Source organism: Ochotona princeps, chromosome 24 (assembly GCF_030435755.1).
Source record: "Ochotona princeps isolate mOchPri1 chromosome 24, mOchPri1.hap1, whole genome shotgun sequence".
Lineage (NCBI taxonomy): Eukaryota > Metazoa > Chordata > Mammalia > Lagomorpha > Ochotonidae > Ochotona > Ochotona princeps.
Genome location: NC_080855.1, coordinates 1363894 through 1388976, shown reverse-complemented (window position 1 = coordinate 1388976; position 25083 = coordinate 1363894). Strand labels below are relative to the sequence as shown.

Genomic DNA, 25083 nt, shown 5'->3' with positions numbered 1-25083 from the left:
GTTTGCTTCCCCCTTAAGACAGCAAATATTTTCCAATTCTGAGATTCTTTCTTCTGCTTGCTTCATTCTGCTTTGGAGACTCTCCGCTGTACTCTTAATTTGCTCCACTGTGTTCTTAATTTCTGATATATGACACTTGATTTGCTTTATTGCTTCCTTAAATTCTTTGAACTCTTGCATGCGCTTCTCATTGTTGATCAGCAGCTTTAAAATGAGTTTTTCTGAATTCTGTGTCCCCCATTTTCTCGATGTCTTCCTCAGTTAACCCTGAGGTTGGCAAAGGATTTTGCACTGTTGCAGGGGAGTTTTCGGTAATATTCATTGTGCCTTTGTCTCTTCTTTTGCTCTTGGTCATTGTACTTCTCTTTAGCAGATTCTCCTTGGGGCAGGTTTCTAAGCTCTGTCACCCACAGGTCTACAGTTTGATTTTACTTATTGCCGTTGGTACCCAGCTCTTTGCTTACAGCCAATTGTGCCAAACCCTTCAACGAGTTCCAGGTCTGGGTTCTTATGTGAGATTTCCACCAAGAATTCCAAAGCCCCAACTCCTGGATCACCGCTCTCCACCTCCTGTGATACTGTGCTGAGGTTGCACCGTTGTCTCTGCAACCTTTCTCCAACTTTTGGTTTGGGCAAGTCACAGGATTAGACAGACACCAGGTGTCCTATATAGCTAGGTTGTTGGTGGTGCTGATGTTGCCAGAACTTGTTGGCCACTGGGTCTGTTGCCACATGGACTTATTTTGGCCCATATGATATCACAGTTGGCATTATTTTCCTGTGGGACCAGTGCAATCCACTGAACTCAGTGAGTTCCTATGAGTTCAGCACATGCGCAGTTCACTATTGTCCCCTGCAGTCCTAAAGTGTTTGCCACAGTGTACAAAATATCACCTGACAAAGAGTTCTTGATCTGCTGGCTGTCAGAACTGATGGCTATCCAGACCTGCTTGGGTGGAACCTGTAGAATGCCACATTGATGCAGTTCATTGAGTCAGAAATTGAGTTCACTCCCAGCTCAGCATATGCTCATTTTTTTCCCTTGCCTCTTCCTCCTTATGCAAAATGGTGCCCAATTCAGCTCTAGGAGGCTGACTGGGCTTTGAAATTCACCCTGTTCTCGCACTGCCTGTCTGGCATCTGCTGCTCTGTCTCTGCTCCTGGTCAAATCAAATGGAACAGCAGGATGGACAATTATTTGTCTGGGCTGACCTCCCAAGTTCCCAGTGAAAATCCCTTCCCACCTGGTTGCTGGAGGAGTTCCTGCTGTGGGTGGAGTTCAGATTGCCCATTAGCTGAATGCCTCTGGAGTATCAATAACCGCAACACCACAGCCTGGTGTCTGCTGCTTTCCTGTGTCTGACTGTCTCCAGGTACCCCTCTGCTGTTGTTCTGTCCTCTCCTATTTCCTGGAATGTGTCCTGTCTGCTTCATCCTGATTAAATGTTTCTCCATCTGTTTTAATGCATCCTTGCCCTATTCCACCATCTTGATTCTTGGTTTAGGAATTCTTGTGGTAAATAATTAACAATCTGATGGTATTAGAGTTTCACTTTATTTACATAATATTCTTGCTTTGTTTGGTTTGATTTTTGCTTTTTTTTTCTTTTTCTTTCTTTCTTTCTTTTTTTTTCTTTTTTTTGGACAATGGAAGCCAAGGATTCCCCAACCTACACTCTACCTTTATGTTGTCTTGTGTGAACTTACCATCCTTTTTTTAAGATTTATTTTTATTTATAAAGCCGAACCGACTCTTTTAAGGAGGTACTGTGCTTTCAAGCACCTACTTTTCCATTCCCAAATGATCATAGTGACTGGAGATGAGCTGTTTGGAAGCCTGGAAACTGGAGCTTCTTGCAGGTCTCCCATATTGCTACAGGTTGCAAGAACTTGAAAAATCTCCATTTTTCCAAGACATATGCAGAAAGGTGGATCTGAAATAATGAAGCTCTGCATGAACTGCTCCCATACGAGATGCCAGGTCCAGAGGCTCATGATTAAACTTCTACTCAACTGTGCTGACTCATGAACTTATGAATGACATAGTGTCTCCCTACAGAGGTGGTGGCAGAATAAATTATTTCCTCACTTTCACTTGAGAGGTCATGTGACAGGCAGAAAGATTAGAGATTTATTATATGCATATATCATATACATTTTATGTGTAATAAAAAGATTTATTATAAGTAAATAATGAAGGATTACAGAGAGAGTGAATTCAGAGAGAAAAAAATATTTTTCCTCTATTGATTCAACAAGTAGACTCAACAGCCAATCTGACATCAGAAGCCAGAACTTTTTTGAGTGTCCTATTTTTGTTGCAGGGGCCCAAGCACTTGGATAACTTTATTTTGCTTTACCGAACACATTATACAGAACTGGATTGGAAGTGGAGAAGCCAAGACTTGAACTAAGGTTTTAATAGGATGCTGGCACTGGAACATAGTAAAAAAATAATTCCTTGGCCATCGTGTCAATAATAAAGCATATAGTGGAGTGGGAATAAGCAAAGCCCTTCAGCCCTGCAGAATTTGGCAGCCAGTGCATTTCTTTCAATACCTGTCCTACTGGAGGGTTCCCAATGCCCTAGTGTAATAGCCTGGGGTGTCTGGCAATCAAATGCATGTATGTTCATACAGATTTTCAGTTTTATGAAATCCCAAATGATCTACTGAGTCGACAGAGCATTGATGCCCTATCCTGCCCTAAAGATTAATATCTCAAGAGGTTATTGATCATACTCACTTCATACAGAACATGTCATATGTATTCCATAATTTATGCACCTATTACTGTAAAGAAGAGTGGAAGATTCTCATTGCTAATAGAGTGGCTATGTATGTGAAATCATTTATAAAAGTATAAACTTTGGTAACACTCGCTAAATTTCCCACCGTGTGGCCATCCATGTGGATTTTGCAGCTTCAGCCTTAAAGCGGTTTCCACTTCTTCTGCTTCTTCTCCTCTGGTCTGCTATCTAAGTGTCACTGTAGTGAGCATTAACAAGGATTCAGGACCTCAGATAATGGAGTCTATATATGACAGAAAAACCAGGTCACAAGCATATATGTCCTGAAGTGCACTGGCCGCCATGGTTTTGGTTCAGAGATGGTTGAAAGGCAGAAGAAAGAAAATTGGTGCTTTGTGACTGAACATTTTAAAAGGAGTGAATGTGTGTGGTGTTGCATTTACAAGGTGAGTATCAGCAGTTGTGATTGTGATTTTCATGAGAGAAGGCATGGCTTAGGTATGAATCCTTGAGTGTTAGTTAAGGGAAGATATGCATAGTTGCATTTTCCCAAGTTCAGAACAGCTAGATTGTCTTAAGAAAATCCTTACATCGGGCCTGGCACGATAGCGTAGTGGTTAAGGTCCTCGCCTTGAACGAGCAGGGATTCCATATGGGCACCAATTCTAATCCCAGCAGCTCCACTTCCCATCCAGCTCCCTGCTTTTGGCCTGGGAAGGCAGTCAAGGATGGCCCAAAGCCTTGGGACCCTGCACCCGTATGGGAGACAGGAATTTCCTGTCTCCTCGCTTCGGATCGGTGCAGCACCAGCTGTTGTGGTCACTTGGAGAGTGAAGTATCAGATGGAAGATCTTTCTCACTGCCTCTCCTCCTCTCTGTACATCTGCCTTTCCAATAAAATACATAAATCTTTAAAAAAAGAAAAGAAAATACTTACATTGCTGAAAATTGTTCACATTTTTTACGGCCAATGAAGCCTGAAAACACAACTTTAATTTTGTGGAAATGGGGATGTCAATAACTCATTTTGAGCAGTTTTCTTCCTGCTCATATCTTATATATAGGGTAGTAACCCAAAACATGAATTTATATGTGTATGAATTTATATATATATATATATACACACACATGTAAATTATGCACACACATATATATACACATATAAATGGTGTGAAGGCAGATTTAAGAAGGGTCATGGGCCCGGCGGCATGGCCTAGCGGCTAAAGTCCTCGCCTTGAATGCGCCGGGATCTCATATGGGCACCGGTTCTAATCCTGGCAGCTCCAATTCCCATCCAGCTCCCTGCTTGTGGCCTGGGAAGGCAGTCGAGGATGGCCCAAATCTTTGGGACCCTGCACCCGTGTGGTAGACCTGGAGGAGGTTCCAGGTTCCTGGCTTTGGATCGGTGCAGCACTGGCCATTGCGGCTCACTTGGGGAGTGAATCATCGGATGGAGGATCTTCCTCTCTGTCTCTCCTCCTCTATGTATATCTGGCTTTCCAATAATAATAAATAAATCTTTAAAAAAAAAAAAGAAGGGTCATGACCTAAATACAATATGGGTTATAGAAACAGAATATAAAGTCTAAAATTGAAAGCAAACTGCAAGAATAAGGACCTCAGACTCTTAGTGATTCCCATATTTGTTGGAAGCAGTTATGCAACAACTTGCACTCAGAGCAAAGAAAAATTATTTTCTCCAGTGTAGACCCAGAACAAGAATCCTCACCTTACCTCTCAGTACCAGTCATTTGGGGAAGATTTTCAGGGACTCAGCCCAGGATTGGGACTTTAAAGACTTCAGAGTCTTTATCAAGTCATGACTTCTTGGTGGAGTTGTGGTAATGAGGAAGTAGGTAATGAGTTCTGCTGTTAATCATTTGGCTATGTGTTACCTCCCTGGCTTGTTTATTCTGGTATCTGAGCAGTTGTCCACTATAAAAATTTATCACACCTGTGACGTGATTCCTCCTTGATTTTACAGATATGGCACCTCTACACATGGACTTTTTAAGAAGCTGGGCATCCCTGGGCCAACACCTCTGCCTTTCCTGGGCTCACTCATGGGTTGCCGCAAGGTGAGTATCATTTGAACTGCTGTTTTTCTTCATGTATTTGCATAGGCTGTTGTGGTTTATGAAATGGAGTTCTCCACAGGGGACAAGTTTTAATTTACTAACTTTCTGACAGATATGTGGATCGCTTCCAAGTGATGGAAAAGTTTAGTCTGGGCTCAAAATCCTCATATTTGCCTCAGTAAAAGAGGGAATTTGGGGTCTGGTGTGGTGGCCTCGCAGCTAAAATCCTTAACTCGAATGTGCCAGCATCCCATATGGTCTCTGGTTCTAATCCTGGCTGCCCTGCTTCCCATCTAACTCTTTGTTTTTGGCCTTGGGAAGCAGTTGAGGATAGCCCAAAGCTTTGGGACCCTGCACCCATATGGGAGACCTGGACGATCTTCTGGCTCATGTTTTTGGTCCAGCAAAGATCTGGCCGTTGTGGTCACTTGGGGAGTCAATCATCAGATAGAAGATCTTCATTTCTGTCTCTCCTGCTATCTATCTATACATTTGACTTTGCAATAAAAATAAATAAATATTTAAAAATGGAATGTCTGTGTTTCATCAACACTCAATGTTCAGCTGCAACTTGATATTTACACTGTATGAGCACTATGAAGAGAACTTTGAGCTTTCTTTGGCACTTTCTCAGGAACATATAACCAAGCTCGGTATTTGGACCAATGCAGCACGTGGACCCCATGTTAACACATGAAGCTGTGTGCTTTAGATTCCAGTTTTGCTGATTGTACCAGAGGTCATTATAATGTTTAGTCTCTTCTCCATGCATAGCTTAAAAACATTAGCTTACTAGGCACATAGCTATATACCACCAGAATGTTGGATATATGTTATTTGTTTATTTGCTAACAAGTAGTTGGGGGAGAGGAGAGACAGCTTTGATGTGCTTTTGTACTCTGCAAATGCCTTCAATATCCATGACTACACTGGGTCAGAGCCTTAGAAGTTCAACTGAATCCAGGTCTTCTGAGTAGAATGGAGGTACTCTGTTAGTTGAGCCATCCCTCATGCAGCTTAGGATATGTAACAGTGGAAATTTAAAGTGAGGAGGCAGGCCCAGATATGGGACACAGATACTCAAATATGAGACAGAGATGACTTAGCTGCTATGCTGGAATGCTTGTCCCTGTGCATTTATCAATTGTTGGGTCGGGGCACAACTAGGTAGCCTAGCGGTTAAAGACCTTGCCTTGTAGCGCAGGGATCCCATATGGGCACTGGTACTAATATTGGTGGCTCTGGTTCCCATCCAACTCCCCGCTTGTTGCCTGTAAAAGCAATAGAATATGGTCCAAATCGCTGAGACCCTGCACCCATGCGGGAGTCTCAGAAGAGGCTCCTGGCTCCTGGCTTTGGACTGGCTCAGATCAGGCCAATCCGGTCACTTGGGGAGTCACTCATTGGATAGAAGTTCTTCCTCTCTGTGTATCTGATTTTGTAAAAATAATAATAATAATAAAAACATCTTTAAAAAATAATATGCTGGGTTCTGCATGTAAAGGTGATATCTGTTCCTTTTGCCCATATTCTGCTCCAAAACTGGTAGGTGAGTTTACATGCATTCTTTCACCGATGCAGTTTTTTACTCAGAAACATACCCAAGACTGGCCTACATTTTTGAGAAAAAAGAGATTAACTGGTGTCTTTAGTATCTTAAATCTGTCAGAAGTCTAGAAATTTTATGAGGTTTAGAGAAGTGAGTGGATGGATCCCTGGGACCCTCACAGTTTTCCCCAAGTCTGTTTCCTCAAGTGCTTATGGAGGAAAATATTTGCTGGTTTAGGAGATTTATGGAGACCACAGAGGCCTGGGAAAATTCTTCATAGTGACAAGTGTTGCATCATGTCTGTAGACAAGGTTAAGCCACCGGGTTTCCACAATATTCAGGGAAACTCAAGATTGCCTTTGAATTCTGCACTTCAAATGTCTTCTCCCTTTTTCTCCCAGGTGTGTGCAAATAGGAGATTCTGGATAATTAAAGTATAACTGCATTAAGCTTGCGGCCATTGCATTTTGTTCAGTTTACTTCAAATGGAGATCAAGTTTACTCTGTTTACAATAATACATTTCATTTCATGTCCCTTCACAGGGCACGTGGGATTTAGACATGAAATGTTATAAAAAATATGGAAATATGTGGGGGTGAGTATTTGGAAAGCTTCCTCATTCTGGTGAGGTACTCACTGTACAACGGACAACCTTAGCTCAGAACCTTTTGATATAAGCTTATCCAGAGTAAAGTTGTAAAGACTTGTTCTACCAAGGACTGCATACACCCCAGGTGTCAGCGTCTGAATTTGGTTTAAATGTTGTAGGTCATCAACTTTTTCAGCTGTTGTTGACCAAGGGACCCCAGTCCAAACACGGCATGGTTGTTATATATTTTGGCTGCTTTTGGGTCAATAATTGAGTATAATACATTTTCCATGACATTCTAATATGCTTTTTAAAAATTTATTCATTAATTACATTGTATTTTGTGACACAGTTTCATAGGTACTGGGATTCTCCCCACCCCTCCCCAAACCCTCCCCCCATGGTGGATTCCTCCACCTTGTTGCATAACCACAGTTCAAGCTCAGTTGAGATTCCCTCATTGCATGCATATACCAAACATAGAGTCCAGCATCTTATTGTCCAGTCAAGTTCAACTACTTATTGGGGAGACCTTCTTTGGTTTGAAGACAGAGCCAGCAGAGTATCATCCCGATCAATTAAAAGCTCCAACATGCCATCAGCAAAAATTTACATCATTATGGAATTAATTGACATAGTAATGAGTAACCAATATGTTAAAAATAAAAGCGAGTTCTTAACCGCATTCTGTGACCACCTCATTGACATTTCATTTTTAGTTTATACACAACATATAACATACATAACATGTTATGCATAACATCATATCATCTTAAATTAAGGCAAACATGTGGTATCTAACCTTTGTGTCTGTGTGATAGCATATCTTCTGTCTGTTGATTCTTTTTAACAAAATATCTAAATTCTATTAATAAAGATTTTATTTAATATGTGATTTTGAAAGAATGATTATTGGTCAAGCTGGCATGATGGTATAGATGGTTATTCCTCCACCTATTAGTCTTGGCATGTTATATAGACTCCAGTGTGTGTCCAGCTGCTGTACTTCTGATCCAATGCTCTGCTGACTGCTTGGGAAAGCAGTGGAGAAAGGCTCAGAAACTGGGCCCCTGATCCACATGGGAAACTAGAAAGAAGCTCCTGTTCACATATTTGCTTCAGCTCAATTCTGGCATTTATGGCCAATTGGGGAGTGAATCAGAAGATTGAAAATTTTCCTTTTCCATCATTCCTTCTCTCTTTGTAGAATATACCTTTAAAAAATGAGTGAGTGAATTGAACTCTTTAGAAAAGAAAGAAGAATTGAGAGGTACAAGTAAATGTGTTGTATATATACATCATATCTATGTAATATATATGCATATATGTATGTATTAATCTCTGCAAGTGTATGATTTTTTAGTTTTCAAAAATTTAAACCGAGAGTTTTAGTAAAGATAAGTATAAAAATTGCTTTTTTCTCCTGAATCTATAGAGTAAACATAGGGTTATTTAAACTATTTGGTCCTCTCTTGGGTTGATATACTTGATTACATACAGGGCACACTTTTCATTTTTAGCATTCATAAAGAGGTATAACTGATAGGCTTGAAATCTATGCAGAAATGGGAGAAGACTTTGTCTCTTCCTATTTTTTTTTTTTTAATTTCAGATCTTGTCTCACTAAACTCTTAGAGCTGGTCCAAGGGCTTCTGAGGTGACATGGCCTACAAAAGTGTTTTGCTATAATGGGAGAACATGCATCCCTGGACCTCTTTTCACTCAATCTTAAATTCCCCTTAATATTTGTTAGTCTTAAGTGATTCACTTGCCTTTGTGTTTTACTTGCATAATATCATTTTTAAAAATTGAGAGACTCAAAGAGAGAAGAGCGTCTCTGCCATTTATTGTTTCATGCCACCAATGCCAAGGAATGCTAGGGTTTGTCTGGTTGCGGATAATGGGTGGTAGGTGGAAGGAGCCAGGAACATATTCCAGATCTCCCATGGGGGTGACAGGAATCAACCACCTGTGTGATCACCTTCTGCACCTCAGGATCTTCTTTGGCATAATATGGAATCTGGGGTTGGATCTTCAAATTGAACTCTGCCAGCGCAGTATAGGATGTGGTGACTGATTACCATCATCACTAGTAGGGAAAGGCTCACTCCTTTATTTGACTTCATGCTGTTGCAAATTTTTTGTTTTTCTTCCTGTTCTTAATCTTGTTTAATGGATTTCATTTAAAAGTATGTATAGTAGCTATGTAAGAGAGACAATCTTATCCAGACATAAAGACACAATGTAGTATGCATCTCAAGTTCAAAATCACAGATGGACTCACAATGAAAGAGTTACATATACCATACCAATAGGATGCTGGACTATCTGCTACTATTTATACATATAATATCAGGATACTTACATAGCAGAATGTTGGACTTGTGACTGTTTATGAAGGACTTTGGCATAGTAATATAGTGGAAGAGTAATCTAAGCATTTATGGGACTGTATCATAAAATAACAAAACAAGAAATTGAAAAAAATAATGAAATATATGATATTGCAAAAGGGTTTGTTGAAAATATATATGATAAACAAACTATGCATGAGTTGAAGCTTTACCTCAAATTCAGCTTATCTTTTACGTAGACAAATTTGAAATTCTCTTCTTTTTTAAGTTCTCTGAACCTAGATCTAAAAAATGCTCTAAAATTCTTTCAAAATGTTTACTGATTATGTTTTCATAATCATAATGGCAGAGAGAAACAGAGAGAGATTTTTCCTTCTGGGATTTCACTCGCTGTGTGGCCAAATAGCTTGTATGAGACCAAGGAAGGCCAGGAGCTAGGAAGCTTATTCAGTCTTCCACATAGGTGTCAGGGCCTCAAACTCATGGGCCATCTTCTGCTACTTTCCCAGGCTGCTACATGGGAGCTGATTCTAATGTGGAGCAGCTTTTCTGGTGGTGGTTTTCTATTGCTATGCCACAGTGGCAACAATCTAGTATTATTTCTGATGTGTGATTTTATAATGAACTATTTAGTTTTTAAATTTATTTTCCTTTTCTTGAGTGATCTTGCCTTTATGAAGACAAGTGTGTCTTCTTGGTTGGAATCTTACTGTACATCCTATTCTAACTTGAACCAGAAAGGGATGTTGTTCTGTGTTATACAAAGGGAGTATGAGAAACATGACACTAGCATCAAAGTGTGGTTCCTGGGCTTGGCTGTGGCTGCTGCATTAGGCTTGCTGTGTTTAATCATTTCTGTTTTACCATAATAGATTGTTTGAGGGTCGGCAGCCTGTGCTGGTCATCACTGATCCAGAGATGACGAAAAAAGTGCTGCTGAAAGAATGTTACTCCAGCTTCACAAACCGACGGGTAGGTATTGCTCATTATTCAAGTTTAAGTATTAATTGTTAGGCTTCCATTCTTAGATATTATATAGTAACAAAATTACCAGGGAAGTTTCATTAGTGTTTCATTTTGTTTTTCATTTCATTTTGTAGTTAGTTTATTTCTCCAGTGGCAAGTAGAGAACAAACATCACTCAGGTCAGATTTCATGTTTCTCTTCTCTCTCTCTCTCTCTCTCTCTCTCTCTCTCTCTCTCTCTCGGTGTGTGTGTGTGTGCACATGTAGCTAACCACATGGAACACATATGTAGATTTGTGTAACTAGCAGCACAAACAAGATCAGAATTCTTTCATTACAGACTCCCTGTTACTATTTTGTTGGAGCCACAACATGTATCTCATCCATTACTGTAACAGATTCCCTATAGGGATTTTTACTTTTTTTATTTATATTTTGCCTAATGTTCATTTTATTTTTTCAAAGTTGAAAGGAAAAAATATTTATTTAAATTTTAATTTCTTAAACTTTTTTTTTGATAAAGTTTAGTTGGCACTGGAGTCTCTCTTTTCTCTCCCCCAAGTTCTCTCTCCTCTCCTCTTTTATCCCCTCCAGTCTCACAACGTGTGCCTTGCATGAATTTTCCCAAGTCCATCATGTAGCCGCTGGAGTGTCTTCCAACCATGTAGGAAGCAATGTCCCTCTTCTCACTATTGTTTGTACTGCCCATAAATAACAAAGATCTAGTTCTCATTGTACCTTCATTAGGGCCCTGGGATACAAGAATGAACTCATAACAAAATGACTCATGCATGCCTTTTGTTCATTATGCTTTTGATATCAAATCTAAAAATTATTTGCCTAGGACTTTTTTTTCTTATGATTTTATGAGTATGCTTTATGCATATAATCTATTTTGACCTAATATTTATGTCACATTTGAGGTTTAGACTAGAGTTAATTTTGGACTATGTGCTACCCAATTGTTTCAACACTCCTTCACTCACATCCTCAAATTGCTTTATCACCTTTGAAAATCAGTTAGGAGTGATTGTCTGGGTCTAGGTTTCATCATCTGTTCTGTTGTACTGATCACTTTGTCTAATTCTCCAATAATACCATAGTGTCTTGGTGATAGTAGCTCCATAATAACACTTAACATGTAGAGTGAATTCTCCCACTTTATTTTTCAAAACTGGCTTAGCTTTTCTTGTTCTCTTATCATTCCATACAAAGTTAAGAATAGTTCATTTTTATCTATAACAAACCACAGATGAACTGTGTAAGAGTCTGTGTCGTTAGAGTTGTGAGTCTGTCAGTCTATGACCGTAGCATGCCCCTCCACTGTGTTAGGTTTCTTGAATTCCTTTCATTAACATATGGCTATCAGTATATATATTCTATTTATCTATCTATTTATCTATTTATCCATCTATTTATCTCTATATATCTATATCCGCATCTATATCTGTATCTGTTAAACTTTCTACGTAAATTGTTTATTTTGATCAGAAGTGACTGCAATTGTATTTGCATGTTGTCTCATAAGTTTTTACATGAAGGTGATTTCTGTGCATTATTCTTGTATTCTGATGGGAATGGGAAACATTGAGTTTCCTCATTACACTGTGTACCGACTGAAAGACTTCTGTTCTTTCTTATATAACAGCATGTTTTCTTTTTTTCTTAATTAAGTTGAGGAAATTTACCTGTATTTCTGTACTTTAGGTTTTTTATGCATAATTATTGGAAATGTTCATTTTAAAACAAAGTATAGCTTTACAAGTTGGAAAATGTTTCCTAGAATTTTGAATTGCCAGGCCAGTCTGAAGATGGTCGATATAATTCTCTTTTTCCTTTTCTCCTTGTGGTGATAGTGAGACAAATGGACTTCCATACAATCTCAGTATTTCTTCAGAATAGCAAATTAGTTTATTTTTTAAATTTTTTTAAGAAAATTATTTATTTTTATTACAAAGTCAGATATACAGAGAGGAGGAGAGACAGAGAAGAAGATCTTCCATCTGATGATTCACTCCCCAAGTGACCGCAACGGCCGGTGATGTACCGATCCGAAGCCAGGAACCTGGAACCTCTTCCAAGTCTCCCACGCAGGTTGCAGTGTCCCAAAGTTTTGGGTCGTCCTCAACTGCTTTCCTAGGCCACAAGCAGGGAGCTGGATGGAAAGTGGAGCTGCCGGGATTAGAACTGGCGCCCATATAGGATCCCGGGGCTTTCAAGGCAAGCACTTTAGCCACTAGGCCATGCCGCCGGGCCCCAAATTAGTTTATTTTTTAAAGATCTATTTATTTTTTATTTGAAGTGCAGACTTTACAGAGAAAGTAGTTGAGTAGGAGAGGGAAGTCTCTTATTTACTGGTTCACTCTATGCACGGCTTCAATGGCCAGAGCAAATTTGACCAAAGCTCAGATCCATGAGCTTCTTCTGGGTCTCCCATATAAGTGCAGGCACCAGATGACTTCATCATTCACTGCTGTGTCTCTCGGGTATATGCAGGAAGCTGGATCAGAATGCTGCTATAGCATGTGAGAGCTGATATAGGATGTCAGAACTGCAATGAATGAGGGTTAGCATGCAGTTTCAAATACTGGCCTCACAACAGGTTTGTAGTCTCAGAGGTATTATCTACATTTAAAAAATGATCATAAAAAGTATGTTTTTGGTTACATCTAGTACATTTTAAAATTTTAGTATGATATTTCAATAAATGTAGAATCAACTGATCAGGTAGTTAACATGTTTATATGTTAACATGTTTAGTCTTTTATTTTCTAAATGATTTTTCTTTTTTTGTTGCATTTCATTTTATAACATCATTTCATAGGCTCTGATGTTTCCCCATCCCCTCCCCATGGTGGTTTGCTCCACCTTACTGCAGTATTACAGTTCAAATCCAGTCTTGTTTCTTTCATTGCAAGCACGTATGGAGGATTTCTCTGCACACCCCTCCCAACAGTGTTCTGTGCCTCAACTGGTGACATATGCCTCGTTAAATGATTTTTCATTTAAACATACCAGAAACCTGTTACTGAAAAAGATGGTGGCAGGAGAAAAAGAATGAAACAGAGGGTGAAAGAGAGTAACAGTGAGACTTACAGCATGAGTGTCCGTTCATTGGTTCACTCCCAAATTACTGCAATGGCCAGAGTTTGGCCCTTCTGAAGCTCAGAGCCAGGAGCTTCTGCTTGATTTTCCACATGGATGCAGGAACCAAAACACTTTGGTCATCCTCCTTTGCCTTCCTCTGCCATTAGCAGGGATCTGGATCATAAATAACACAGTAGGTGCAGTTATGGGGTCCCACTGACACTTTTTCTTCTGTTTCCTTATATTTTTCTTTATGCGAGGGCCTTTGAGTTCTTCTCTTTCAGTGTTTCATTCAATAAAAACAGATTTTGTTGTGAAGTATAGATGTGTCCCTCTGTATCAGATGATGAATCTTACTACAAAACAGTGTTATGGTGCCCGCCATTCAACATTCTTCTCTATTTCCTCTTGCAGTGCTTCAAAGCCTGCAGTAATCCCTCCTTTTTGTTCAGAATGTGTTATAAAATTTCTACACATGAGAGAAACATTTGGTGTTTGCTTTTATGTGTAATGTTTATTGGTTTTAATATAATAAGCTTCCATTCCATCCATTGTGCTGTGAATAACAGGATTTCAGTGCTTAGTTCTTTGTTTGATGCTATGATTTCCTGGTTTGGAGGGAATAAATATCTCAAAGTAGAATAACTATACCTAAATGAAATGCATTTTTATTTTTTTAAAGATTTATTCATTTTATTACAGCCAGATATACACAGAGGAGGAGAGACAGAGAGGAAGATCTTCTGTCCGATGATTCACTCCCCAAGTGAGCCGCAACGGGCCGGTACGTGCCGATCCGAAGCTGGGAACCTGGAAACTCTTCCGGATCTCCCACGCGGGTGCAGTGTCCCAATGCATTGGGCTGTCCTCAACTGCTTTCCCAGGCCACAAGCAGGGAGCTGGATGGGAAGTGGAGCTGTTGGGATTAGAACCGGCGCCCATATGGGATCCCGGGGCTTTCAAGGCGAGGACTTTAGCCGCTAGGCCATGCCACCGGGCCCAATGCATTTTTACTTTTTAAGGAAAGTTCTCTTCTTTTATCAGTTGTTGTTCATGTGCATGTTTTTGTGTATAGAGTAGGGCAGAGTGGAAAACAAAATTGTTTCAAAGAAACATACAGGATTTTTTGTCCATCTGGATGTCCACCAGCAATTCATTTCTTTTCTTCTGTTTAGTCTCCTGGAATGACAGATTATCTGATATATGACAAACTGATTTTTTTATAGGACAAAGGAAATAAATGCCTCAGACCACAGCACATCAACTCTCTTATGAGGCTAGGCATTTGAAATAATATTTATTGAGCACATAATCTTAGCATTCCTACTGGTAGACTTCTACTAAATACTTTGATATGGCTGATGTGTGTGTAATAAACATTTACAACAGTGATGGTCTTCAGAACTTATGCTGGACAAAATGTGTTTATTTGAATTTTAGTCTTTTGGGCCAGTGGGAATTATGAAAAATGCCCTCACCAATTCTAAGGATGAAGAATGGAAGAGACTTAGAACACTGGTGTCTCCAACCTTCACTAGTGGAAAACTCAAGGAGGTAAGAAATTAGTATATGTTTAATTAGAAACTTAACTGAAACTGGGAACAATTGGAAAGAAAATCCTAGTCCAGTTGAAGGGGAAATTCACTGGGCCCAAGATTGCTTAAAATGACCTCTTGTGTTTATACCATAGGAGAGAATGTCATTTATTAAAAATGTTGGTGAGCTACCTCTGTTTTGGTAATCCAATCCTTTTGACTTGAATATTTGCTTTTACAGTGAATTATGTGGTATATATTTAGACATTATATCACTTCTGCTTGCATTAGAAAACTATTTCCTTTTGTGACTTGGATCTCTGAATCTCACTGTGGCTGGTGTTGTGTGTATACTTAGATGTTACCCATCATTTCCCATTATGGAGATGTGTTGGTGAAAAACCTGAGTCAGGAAGCAGAGAAAGGCAAGCCCGTCAACTTGAAAGAGTAAGTAGTAATGTATTTGTGGGGATTCAGGTCTCTTTCAGTGTATGGCATGGAGTTAAAATTTCTTTTCTGGAATCCTTACAGTGAGCATACAGAAGTGGTTATGTTGTGTTACAACTCCAGTGATTCAACCAGAAAGGTTCACATACAACACAGAGGTAGTTGGGAACAGACTGGGTTTTCTTGGAATAGAGCACAAAATACAGTTACCAGCTTGGCTGTCACTTTGGCTATTTGAGAGACAAAATTCATGTGTAGAAAGAAGGAACATGATTTTGTTGAAGTGTTTTTTTTTTTTTTTTTAAGATGGTATGGAATTGGGATTGTGAACTAGGGGAAGAATTTGGTACATTTTGGGAAGCAGGGTCTATGCCGGGAGAGTCCCAGTGTGTGTGTAGGAAGAACCAAAATGCCTTCATGGAATTGCTGATTATATTAGAAAAATGCTAATGTTGAAGTATATCTTTTACTTCAAATTTCTTGAATATGTGGAGAGAGAAGGCCCAGAAAAGTCTTTGGGGGATGGCAACAAAATAATTTGTTATCTAACATTGAATATTTATTTCTTTATATATGTATATTTATTTGTTGTGATCAGAGGCCTAGAACGAGATATATTCTGTCTCCTGATCCTAAATATCTGCAACAACTAGGGATTAATTAAGCTTAAACCAAGAGCTAGGGATTCAATCTAGTCTCACGTGGGGGGTGGAATGACACAAATGCCTGACTTACTACATGGTATCTCCAAGAAATGCATTCACTGGAATTTATTATTGGAGCTGCTATTTGGACAGAGGACTAACATATGGAATATGGCATCCAAATTAGCAGCCTTACTTTGTAATAATTGCTCTCCCAATCAGTATGGGCTAACTTTGAATTATTCATGAGTAGGCTTTGTAAACTATGAATTCTTGGAGAAGCAGATAGCATTTCACACAATTATGAATTCTTCTTGTCAATAAGTTAAATGGAGAGTTATCATATTTAATTTAACCACAGTTTTCCTTTGGTTTACCTTTTGAAGGGAGTTCTACCCTCAGGGCCACCTCAGATTCTGGAGATGGAAAAGAGGGTGTATTTTAGAGCTTTGTTAATGAATGGAGGGAAGGATTGATTGTTCTGTAATTGAGATCAGAGTGTTGATATTTAGTAATGTGTTAGAAAAAAATCATCTTTCCAGATAGTTTCTAAGGTGAGGCAAGACCTGGATGAGCGCCACCTTCATGACTCCCAGGGAAGAGTGAATTATTCCAGCTATCCTGCTAAAGCTTAGGTCTTACATCCAAATACAGCACAGAGTTCTGTAACCTGTGTGATTATGGTCTTTAAATCTGTTTGAGCTTAGATGCATCTTTAATTTTACTATAGTCCCTGCTACCCAGGGCAAAGACAATTGTATCTTTCACCCTTGATATGCTTGAATGTGAGTGATAGTAGTACTGATCATTCTGATGATCTAGGTGGTAGTTCTATTTTTTATAAAGATGTTTATCTCGATGGGAGAGAGAGAGAGAGAGAAAGAAAGAGAGAGATCTTCCATTTGCTAGTTCACCATGCTAGGTTGTTTGAACTCATGCATGTCCTGCATGTGTGATACAGAACCAAGCTATTAACCTACCATCTTCTGCATCCCATGATGTGTTAGCACGAAGCTAGATCAGATGTGTGGTCGGCTGGATTTGAAGCAGAATTCTGACCGGTGATATGTGCTTACTAAACCTAAGCCACTGAGCCTCAATGCCTGCCTCCGGATGTGGTCCAGGAATTGTTTGGCTGTCTGCCTGTTGTGCTTGACATGTGCTTTCTCAGCACTTCCTGCTGCATGTGTGGCTCAAGAATGGCAAGTAGGTGCTGGTTTTAATTGTCCTTGTATCTCTCTCCACAGAATCTTTGAGGCATACAGCATGGATGTGATCACTGCAACATCGTTTGGAGTGAACATTGATTCCCTTAGAAACCCACAGGATCCCTTCTTGAAAAATCTCAGGAGGCTATTAAATCTTAATTTGTTTAGTCCTTTACTTTTCTCAGTTAGTAAGTATTGCACCATTTCTTCCTCTTCTGAAAATATGTCTTTGAGAAATAATTCAGAAGCAACAATGTATCTGTTTTAAATGTACAGTTAAGTTATCATTGTCACCAATTCTAGAATATTTTTGTCACTCCAGCAATTCTATTCCTTGTCTCATCACTCCTTACCCCCTGTATCACTAATCTTTTATCTTCATAAATTGACTATTTCCTTTATTGTGTTCAAATGGAATCGTGTAATACATGTTCCCTTGTGATTGGCTTATTTCAATCATTGTTAGGTTCTCAATTTTTTTCTACGTGAATGTGTGTGTCGTAACATCATTTCCACATAGCAGCAAGTAATATTATTCTATTATGTAACTTTCAATACTTTTTATCAATGGATTGATTTGTTGTTGGACATTTGAAATTGTTATTGTGTTTGCTTGAAAACTGTGTTCATTGTTTGAAAATTTATGTTAAAATTGTGATTTTATATCCATTTCAATCTTTTGAATATAAGTTCAGTAGTAGAATTAGTGGCAATAATTCTATTTAGCTAATTCAGTAACTTTCAAGGGTTTTCCATAATACCTGTATGATTTTGACTTCTCACCTGGCGTATGCACGGTTCCAATTTTTTTTCTCTTCCTTGCCAGTGCTTGACTCTTCCATCTTTTTCATCATATAGCATTTCTCATAAATAGAATTCATAACCCATGTTGTTTTAAATGTTCATCCTCAAATTGATAATCACATTAACCATCATTTACCATTTTCATGTCTTCTCTCAGTAACTGTCTACTCAATTTCCAGTGCCATTCTATTTGAATTATTTTTTCTGTGTTTTTGAGTTGCAAGAAATCTTTATATTTTAGATATATTCTCTTTACAAATAGTTTGTAAGATTTCTCCTGATTTTTATCTTTTACCACTCTTGACAGTTTCTGTGTGTGAACCATTTTTGTTTATTGCAACATTATTAATTTCTAAATAATTTTTACCTTATAATACAATTCCATAGGATCTTGAATTTCTTTTACCCCCTTTTCAAATCCCCACTCCTCTGATTTCCCATATATTACTGCAATAATATATTGATTAATAAGCAATGATATGGCACTCATTGTGCTACATAAATATATCTTGATCCTGCAGCTACAGAAATGGCAAAGGGTGCAGCATCCTACTTTTTCCTGTTCTGTGGGTATCTTTTACCTATATAGATGGTAGCTGTGTAAGTGCAAATGATTAAGTTTTGGTAATGTATGATTTATGTACTTCCTTTTATTGCTTGTGATTTGGGTATCAATTCTAAGAATCCATTGCCAAGTCTGAAACCATGAACTCAACCCTCATGGCTTTTATGCTAGAATTGTATAGTTTTATATCTATTGATGCATTTATAGCTGTTGTATAATGGTTGATGCATGTAAGGTTTATTTTTATTGATTTGGATGGCAGAGTTATAGAGATGGTGAGTGAGGTTGCATGTAGAGGTGGGAATGAGGGATGAGAGAGAATTTTTCATCTCTGATATGGCTTATTTCCCAAATTGCCTCGAGTGCTGGGGGCAGGACAAAGCCAAATCCAGGAATAGGAGCTTCATGAGTGTCTTTAAATGGTGCAGGGGCCTGAGAACCTGTGCCATTTTGTGCTGCATTTCCAAGGTACATAAGCAGGAGCCTAGATCAGAACTGGTGCAGCCAGAGCTTGAACCAGAACCCATATGAGATGCCTCTGCTGCAAAAAATGACTTAATTTCTCAGAACAAGGTGCCAGTTATTCGAATTAGCTTTGTACAGAATAATAAATAAGGGTCTGACTCTTTTCTTTTTGTCTGTGTCTATCCAATTGTGCCAGCACTAAATGTTGAACTGAATAGCCCCCTCTGTTATATGGAAATAAATCATTCACTTTATTCAGTGGAAATAATGGAAATAATGGAAATAATGTTCACTTCTGGACTCTACTTCTGTTATTTCGATCTCTGTCTATACAGAAGGCCACATTTGCTGTGAGCTTATAGCTTTCTGTATGTTGAAACTGGGAGTTATGAAAGAGTGATTTCCATATGCCAATTTCTTCTTAAGTAGCCATAACATCTGGAGTTAAGTTAATCTGAAGACAGTAGTCAACATCCTTTTCTGGCTGTTGCAGAGATTCATGTATTTATTCCAAAATCAGATTTACAGAAAGGAGGAAAGACAGAAAGTAAGATTGTCCATGCACTTGTTCACTACACTGGTGACTATAACGGCAAGGGCTGAGCCGATCCAAAACCAGATGCCAGGAGCTTCTTCCCTGGATTCCCATGCAGGTACAGGGTCCCAAGGCATTGGGATACCTCTACCGCCTTCCCAGGCCACAAGCAAGAATGGGTAGAGGAGCAGCAGGAATACGAACTGGTGACAATATCGGATCCTGGCTTATGGAAGGCAAGGATTTCAGTCACTAGGCTATTCTGCCAGGCTCAATTGAGTCATTTAATCTGCAGACAGATTATTGATCAGGTTGCCACTGCACAGGCCTTGATATCTAATGTTATTATCAGAGTAATATTAGTTTCATAGTATGAATCTGGAAGTTTATATTCTTCCAAGTATTTTTAATTAATTAATTTTATGATACAGTTCCATTAGTTCTGGGATTTCCTCTCCCACCTCCTAAATCACCTTCCCTTCATTAATACACCTTTTAGTATTACAATAGTATATTCTATCATAAACTGTCCATCATTCTGTTATTTAAGTGTATCCTGACATTGTAGGTATGGAGAATGGCAGACAGCCATCATCCTATTGTCAAGATATATTTAACAGTTTCATTGGAAGTCCATTTGTAATTTGAAAGTAGAGTTGCATACTGCATTGTATCTTGACTCCTGTTCATGAAAGTCTGTATGACCTAGTTATTAAATATGCCCTTAATGAAAAGCCGTAGCAAAATCAAGAACAGGAGAAATAGACAAAATTCACACCATGAAGTTAAATAACATGCTACTAAATGACCAACGTGAAATTGAATAAATGAAAAAGAAAATAAAAACTTTTTTGAAGAGAATATGCTACTATGTGGCCTATGTATCACTGAATAAATCTGGAGAAAAAAAAAAGACTTTGAAAAAAAGAAAATAAAAAAATATCACAACTCATTAAATGTGTCCAAAACAGCATTAAAAGGGACATTTAAAACATGAGATGCTTACAAAGCAGTCAAAATATTTTGAATAAATGACCTGATAAAGCATCTCAAGGATTATTAAAAAGGAAAAAGTGAACAGGAAGCAGGAAATGATAAAAAATCACATCAAAATAAATTGAAACTTGCAGCAGGAATGAGCAGTTTTTATTTTTATTTTTTAAAAAGGTTTTTGGTGATGTGTATAAGTCAATTGAAGTAGAAAACGTGTAGAATCAGGGCAAAATGGGTGAAACCATTGTGTCCACATTTTCCCCTCCTTCTTCCTGTATATGGGGAAGGAGAAAGTAAAGGGAGAAGCCACATCCAGCCTCCAAAACACCTCAGTACCCAAGGAATGGGGCATGGCACCCGATGACATTGCAAAATCCTTGAATTGGAGCATGCCTCAAGGGTTCTGCTCAAGAGGTTTCAACATTGATCTCACAGATGCAAAGATTAGGATATCTTTCCAAGGTTCATTGGTTGGCACATTCCACCTCTAAGATCCCGCTGGCTCTGATATGTGCTGTCATGCTTCACTGGGGTAGTCGACCCGTTTGTTCTGAACACTTTCCTCTGCTCTGATACCAGGTGTCCTCCGTAGGCTCCAATGACCTGATATATCCTCCATGTGCTTCTGAATTTGTTGTCCAATGTTCTGTCAAAGTCACTGAGGAGACCCAATTGGGACACATGCACTCCATTGACAGACCACTGGTACTGCTGCTCTCCCCATGGTTGGAGTTATGAGTCTAGCAGTTTTGCTCTGGGATCCTTGAAATACTCTTGTCCCATGTGGTATCAGACCAAACTCTTCTGTGTGTGTCCACTTATAAGGGTACATGTTTTTGTTTCACCCATATCATCCTATGATCACACTGATAATTGCAATTACTAGGTCAGATCCATCTTGAGGCCCCTTTATTTTTCAGTTTTATTTAATTATTTATGTTTTATTTTTCTTATTATTATCATTTTATGATACAGTTCCATCAGCCCTAGGATTTCCATTATCCCGATTCCTAATCCCACCCCACCCACTGAGGTCCCCCATAGCATTACAACAGCATAGTACATAATAGACTGTCACAAATCCATCACTGTGAGCATGAACAGCATCCCATTATCAAGGTACATTTTCAACAGTTTCACTAGGAGTGCATTCTCGATCTAGAAGTAGAGTTGCATACTGCACCGTATCCTCACATCTAAACATGTCATTCTCCACTACACAGTTAGTGTAAACACCCCTAAGTGAAAAGCCACAAAACAAAATCAACAACAGGAAGAATAGAAGAAATTAAAAACACCATGATGTTAAGTAGCATGCTACTGCATGACTAATGTGTTGCTGAAGAAATAAAAAAACGAAATAAAAAGCCATCATGAAGAAAATGATACTACTGTATGACCTGACTCGCTAAAGAATTTAATGAGAAAAAAAAAGTGTTTTGAGGAAATGAAATTAAAACAACAAAATCCATGAGATTTAGTTTCCATTGATCTTTGTTGGTGAGATGTATCTCCTGTAGGTAACAAATAGATGGATTTTGTGTTTTTAATTCAATCTACTTCTCTATGATATTTAATGAGTTTAAACCATTTACATTCAGAGTGAATATAAATAGGTGGCAATGTGGTCCTGTCATTTTAGCAATGGGTTCTTCATTGATTTAGTCTATTGTTTTTTTACTGTGATGTTCTTCACATTTGTCTTTCATTTTGGTGGGGCTATTTCTATTTTTCTGTCAAGAGAACATCTTTAACTAGCCTTTGTAGCGCAGGTTTGGAAGAGGCATATTTGTTTAACTTTTATTTATTGTGGAAGAATTTTTATTTCATTTCAAATACAAAGGACAACATTGCTGTGACCATTATCCTGGGCTGACAATTCTTTGCTTTTAGAATCTGGAATATGTTGCTACATTCTCTTCTGGCATGTAGAGTTTCCTGTGAGAGATCAGCTGTCAATTTAATTGCCATTCCTCTGTATGTCAATTGATTATTTGCACTAGCATATTTAAAGATTTTTTCCTTAGGTTCAATTGAAGAGAGCTTGATTTCCATGTGTCATGGTGAAGATTGCTTTTATTCAACCCTGTTCAGAGTTCTGTGCCCTCCCAGAATGTTATTTCCCATTTCTTTCTGCAGATTATGCAAGATTTCCTTTATTATATCTAAAATATGTTTTTTAAACCCAGCTTCTCTTTCTGTACCTTCTGGTACTCTCATAATAATTATATTTGTCCTTTTAATAATGTCTTTCAGTTTTTGAATACATTTTTCAGCTTGACCCAGCTTTGCTTGCAACTGTCTGTTTGCTTCCCCTTGCTGAAAGCAAATATATTCCAATTCTGCAATTCTTTCTTCTGCTCTTCTGCTTCCTTCATTCCAGTTTGGTGATTCTCCACTGTACTTTTAATTTGCTTCAATCTTTTCTTAATTTCTGATATATCTGCTTTCACTTGATTCATTGCTGCTCTATTTCCTGTGTAACATATTCCTTAAACTGCTTAAACTCCTTCTTTAAGTGTTTCATGTTGTTGATAAGAAGCTTTATAGCAAGTGTTTTGAACTTGTTATCCCCCATTTTCTCGATGTCTTCTTCAATGATCCCTGAGGTTGGCAAAGGTGTTTGCTCCTCTGAAGGGAAGTCTTCATTAATATAACTCGTGCTTTTGTGTCGTCTTTTGCTCTTGGGTATTTTGCTTCTGATTATCAGATTCATCTCCATGGAACAGATTTCCAAGCTCTGTCACCCACAGATCTGTGACTCAACCTTACTTATTGTGGTTAGTACACAGTTGTTAGTTTGCAGTTACGTTTGCCACCTCCTCCAGCTAGTCTCATATCTTTGCTCTTATGCTAGACTTCTACCATGGTCTGCATATCTCAGCTCCCGGCTCACCACTCTCTATTTCCTATAACCCTGCACTATTTTTGCACCATTGTCTGTTGAATGCTTCTCCCAATTTCAGTTAATGTAATTCCCCAGATGACAGCATATGTGCAGCTCATTCTTGTCCCTACAGTGGCAAAGCTTTCGCCACACTGTACCAAATGACACCTCAGGTAAACCTTGTGGAGTTTTTCATCTGCTGGCCATTAGGTCTGGGGGCTATCTGGACCTGTTTTGGGTGAAACCTGAAGGATGCCACATCGTTGCAGTTCACTGAGCCAGAAATGAGTTCACTTACAACTTGGTTTATGCACAGTTCTGTCCCATAGCCATTGCCTCCCTACACAAGAGGGCACCCAATTCAGCTTTAGTGGGCTTAGGTTATAAAATACACCCTGTTCCAGCACCACCTATTTGAATTCTGCTGCTCTGTCTCTGCTCCTGGTCAACTCAAACAAACCAGCAGGTTGGGCAATTCTTTGACTGTGTTCACCTCCTGAGTTCTCAATGAGCCCCACCTCTTGCTTGGTTCCTGGTGGATTTCTGGCTCCTGGTGCAGTTCAGGTCACCACTTGCTGATTGCTACTGGTGTATTCAGTCACTACAGCATCACACCATTGTATTCATTGTTTTACTGTGTCTATTAGTCTCCAAATGTCCCTGTGCTATTAGTCTGTCCTCTCCTATTTCCTGGAAGGTGCCCTCTCTGCTTGATGCTGGCTAATATTTCTCTGTCTATTTCAATGTGTCATGACCCTATTCCACCAGCTTGATTATCTCCAGCCCCATTGCTTACACAAAAGAATGGGTGCTGTGGCTCACTGCAACCCTGTCCTCCACATAGTCAGCCCTCATGTATACCATTGGGAACTGCAGTCCTCTCAGAGTGACCTACAAAACTTCCTCTGAGCTGGACCCGAGCCCTAGTTTCTGTGTCTGTCAGCCTGTGCGATGGATTGGTCCAGTCTGTCTTATCTTCCCTTCAGCTCTTGTACACATAATTGGCTCATCTCAGCCTACTCCACCCTCTACACCACACTCTGGCCAGTGGGTATCAGCACCTGTCTAGCCAGACCTGCCTCCAGTCCTGGTTCTTAGGAACAAGCCATTATTTTAAAAGAAGTTGAGCAAAGCACTGTTTTACCCCGACTAGCAAAGAAAAGTAAGAGAGAAAAACAATTAAATTTAGGAATAAAAAAAATAAGATCCTAATAAACCTGTCAGTTGATCTCTTCTTGCTGTTTGGATTCTTTGATCACTATGTGATGTTCTTCTTCATTGCTTTAAATGTTTTCCAGTCTAGCATGGGCCCCTCACATCGACATTTGCCAGTAGGTGTTCTACCATGGCTCAGCCTTGCTTACCTCCTCCAGTCCCAGCCATAATGTGAACTGGCTGGTATTGTGGCCCAACTTGTCCAACCCACACCACTTTCTTGTGCTCAGATTCGCCAGAGGGTGATATGAACTGGCCCATCCTGGCTTGCCCCAGACCTGAGCCATAAACTGGCCTGGTCTTGCCTGCATCCTGAGTTGAATCTTGTGCTTACCTGCAGGGACTGTGTACCAAGAGAGTAGTTCCCCAAGCCCCTCCATCAGATACTGTCCCAGTGTCAGGTCTCTCACATA

General features: G+C 39.1%; 2 protein-coding genes across 2 annotated transcripts in view; one reads left to right on the top strand and one right to left on the bottom strand.

Moving 5' to 3' along the window:
* LOC131483227 (cytochrome P450 3A6-like) overlaps positions 1 to 25083 on the bottom strand; it is a gene marked incomplete at its 5' end in the record, with an annotated part of 387281 nt that overhangs the window by 98601 nt on the left and 263597 nt on the right. The gene's annotated exons all lie outside the window — the stretch shown is intronic.
* The window catches only part of LOC131483218 (cytochrome P450 3A6-like), a 43324-nt gene that overhangs the window by 7430 nt on the left and 10811 nt on the right, over positions 1 to 25083 (top strand). The window contains 6 exon segments of the mRNA XM_058680730.1: positions 4734 to 4827; positions 6920 to 6972; positions 10193 to 10292; positions 14813 to 14926; positions 15266 to 15354; positions 17246 to 17394. Of these exon segments, the coding sequence (XP_058536713.1) occupies positions 4734 to 4827; positions 6920 to 6972; positions 10193 to 10292; positions 14813 to 14926; positions 15266 to 15354; positions 17246 to 17394 (599 nt within the window).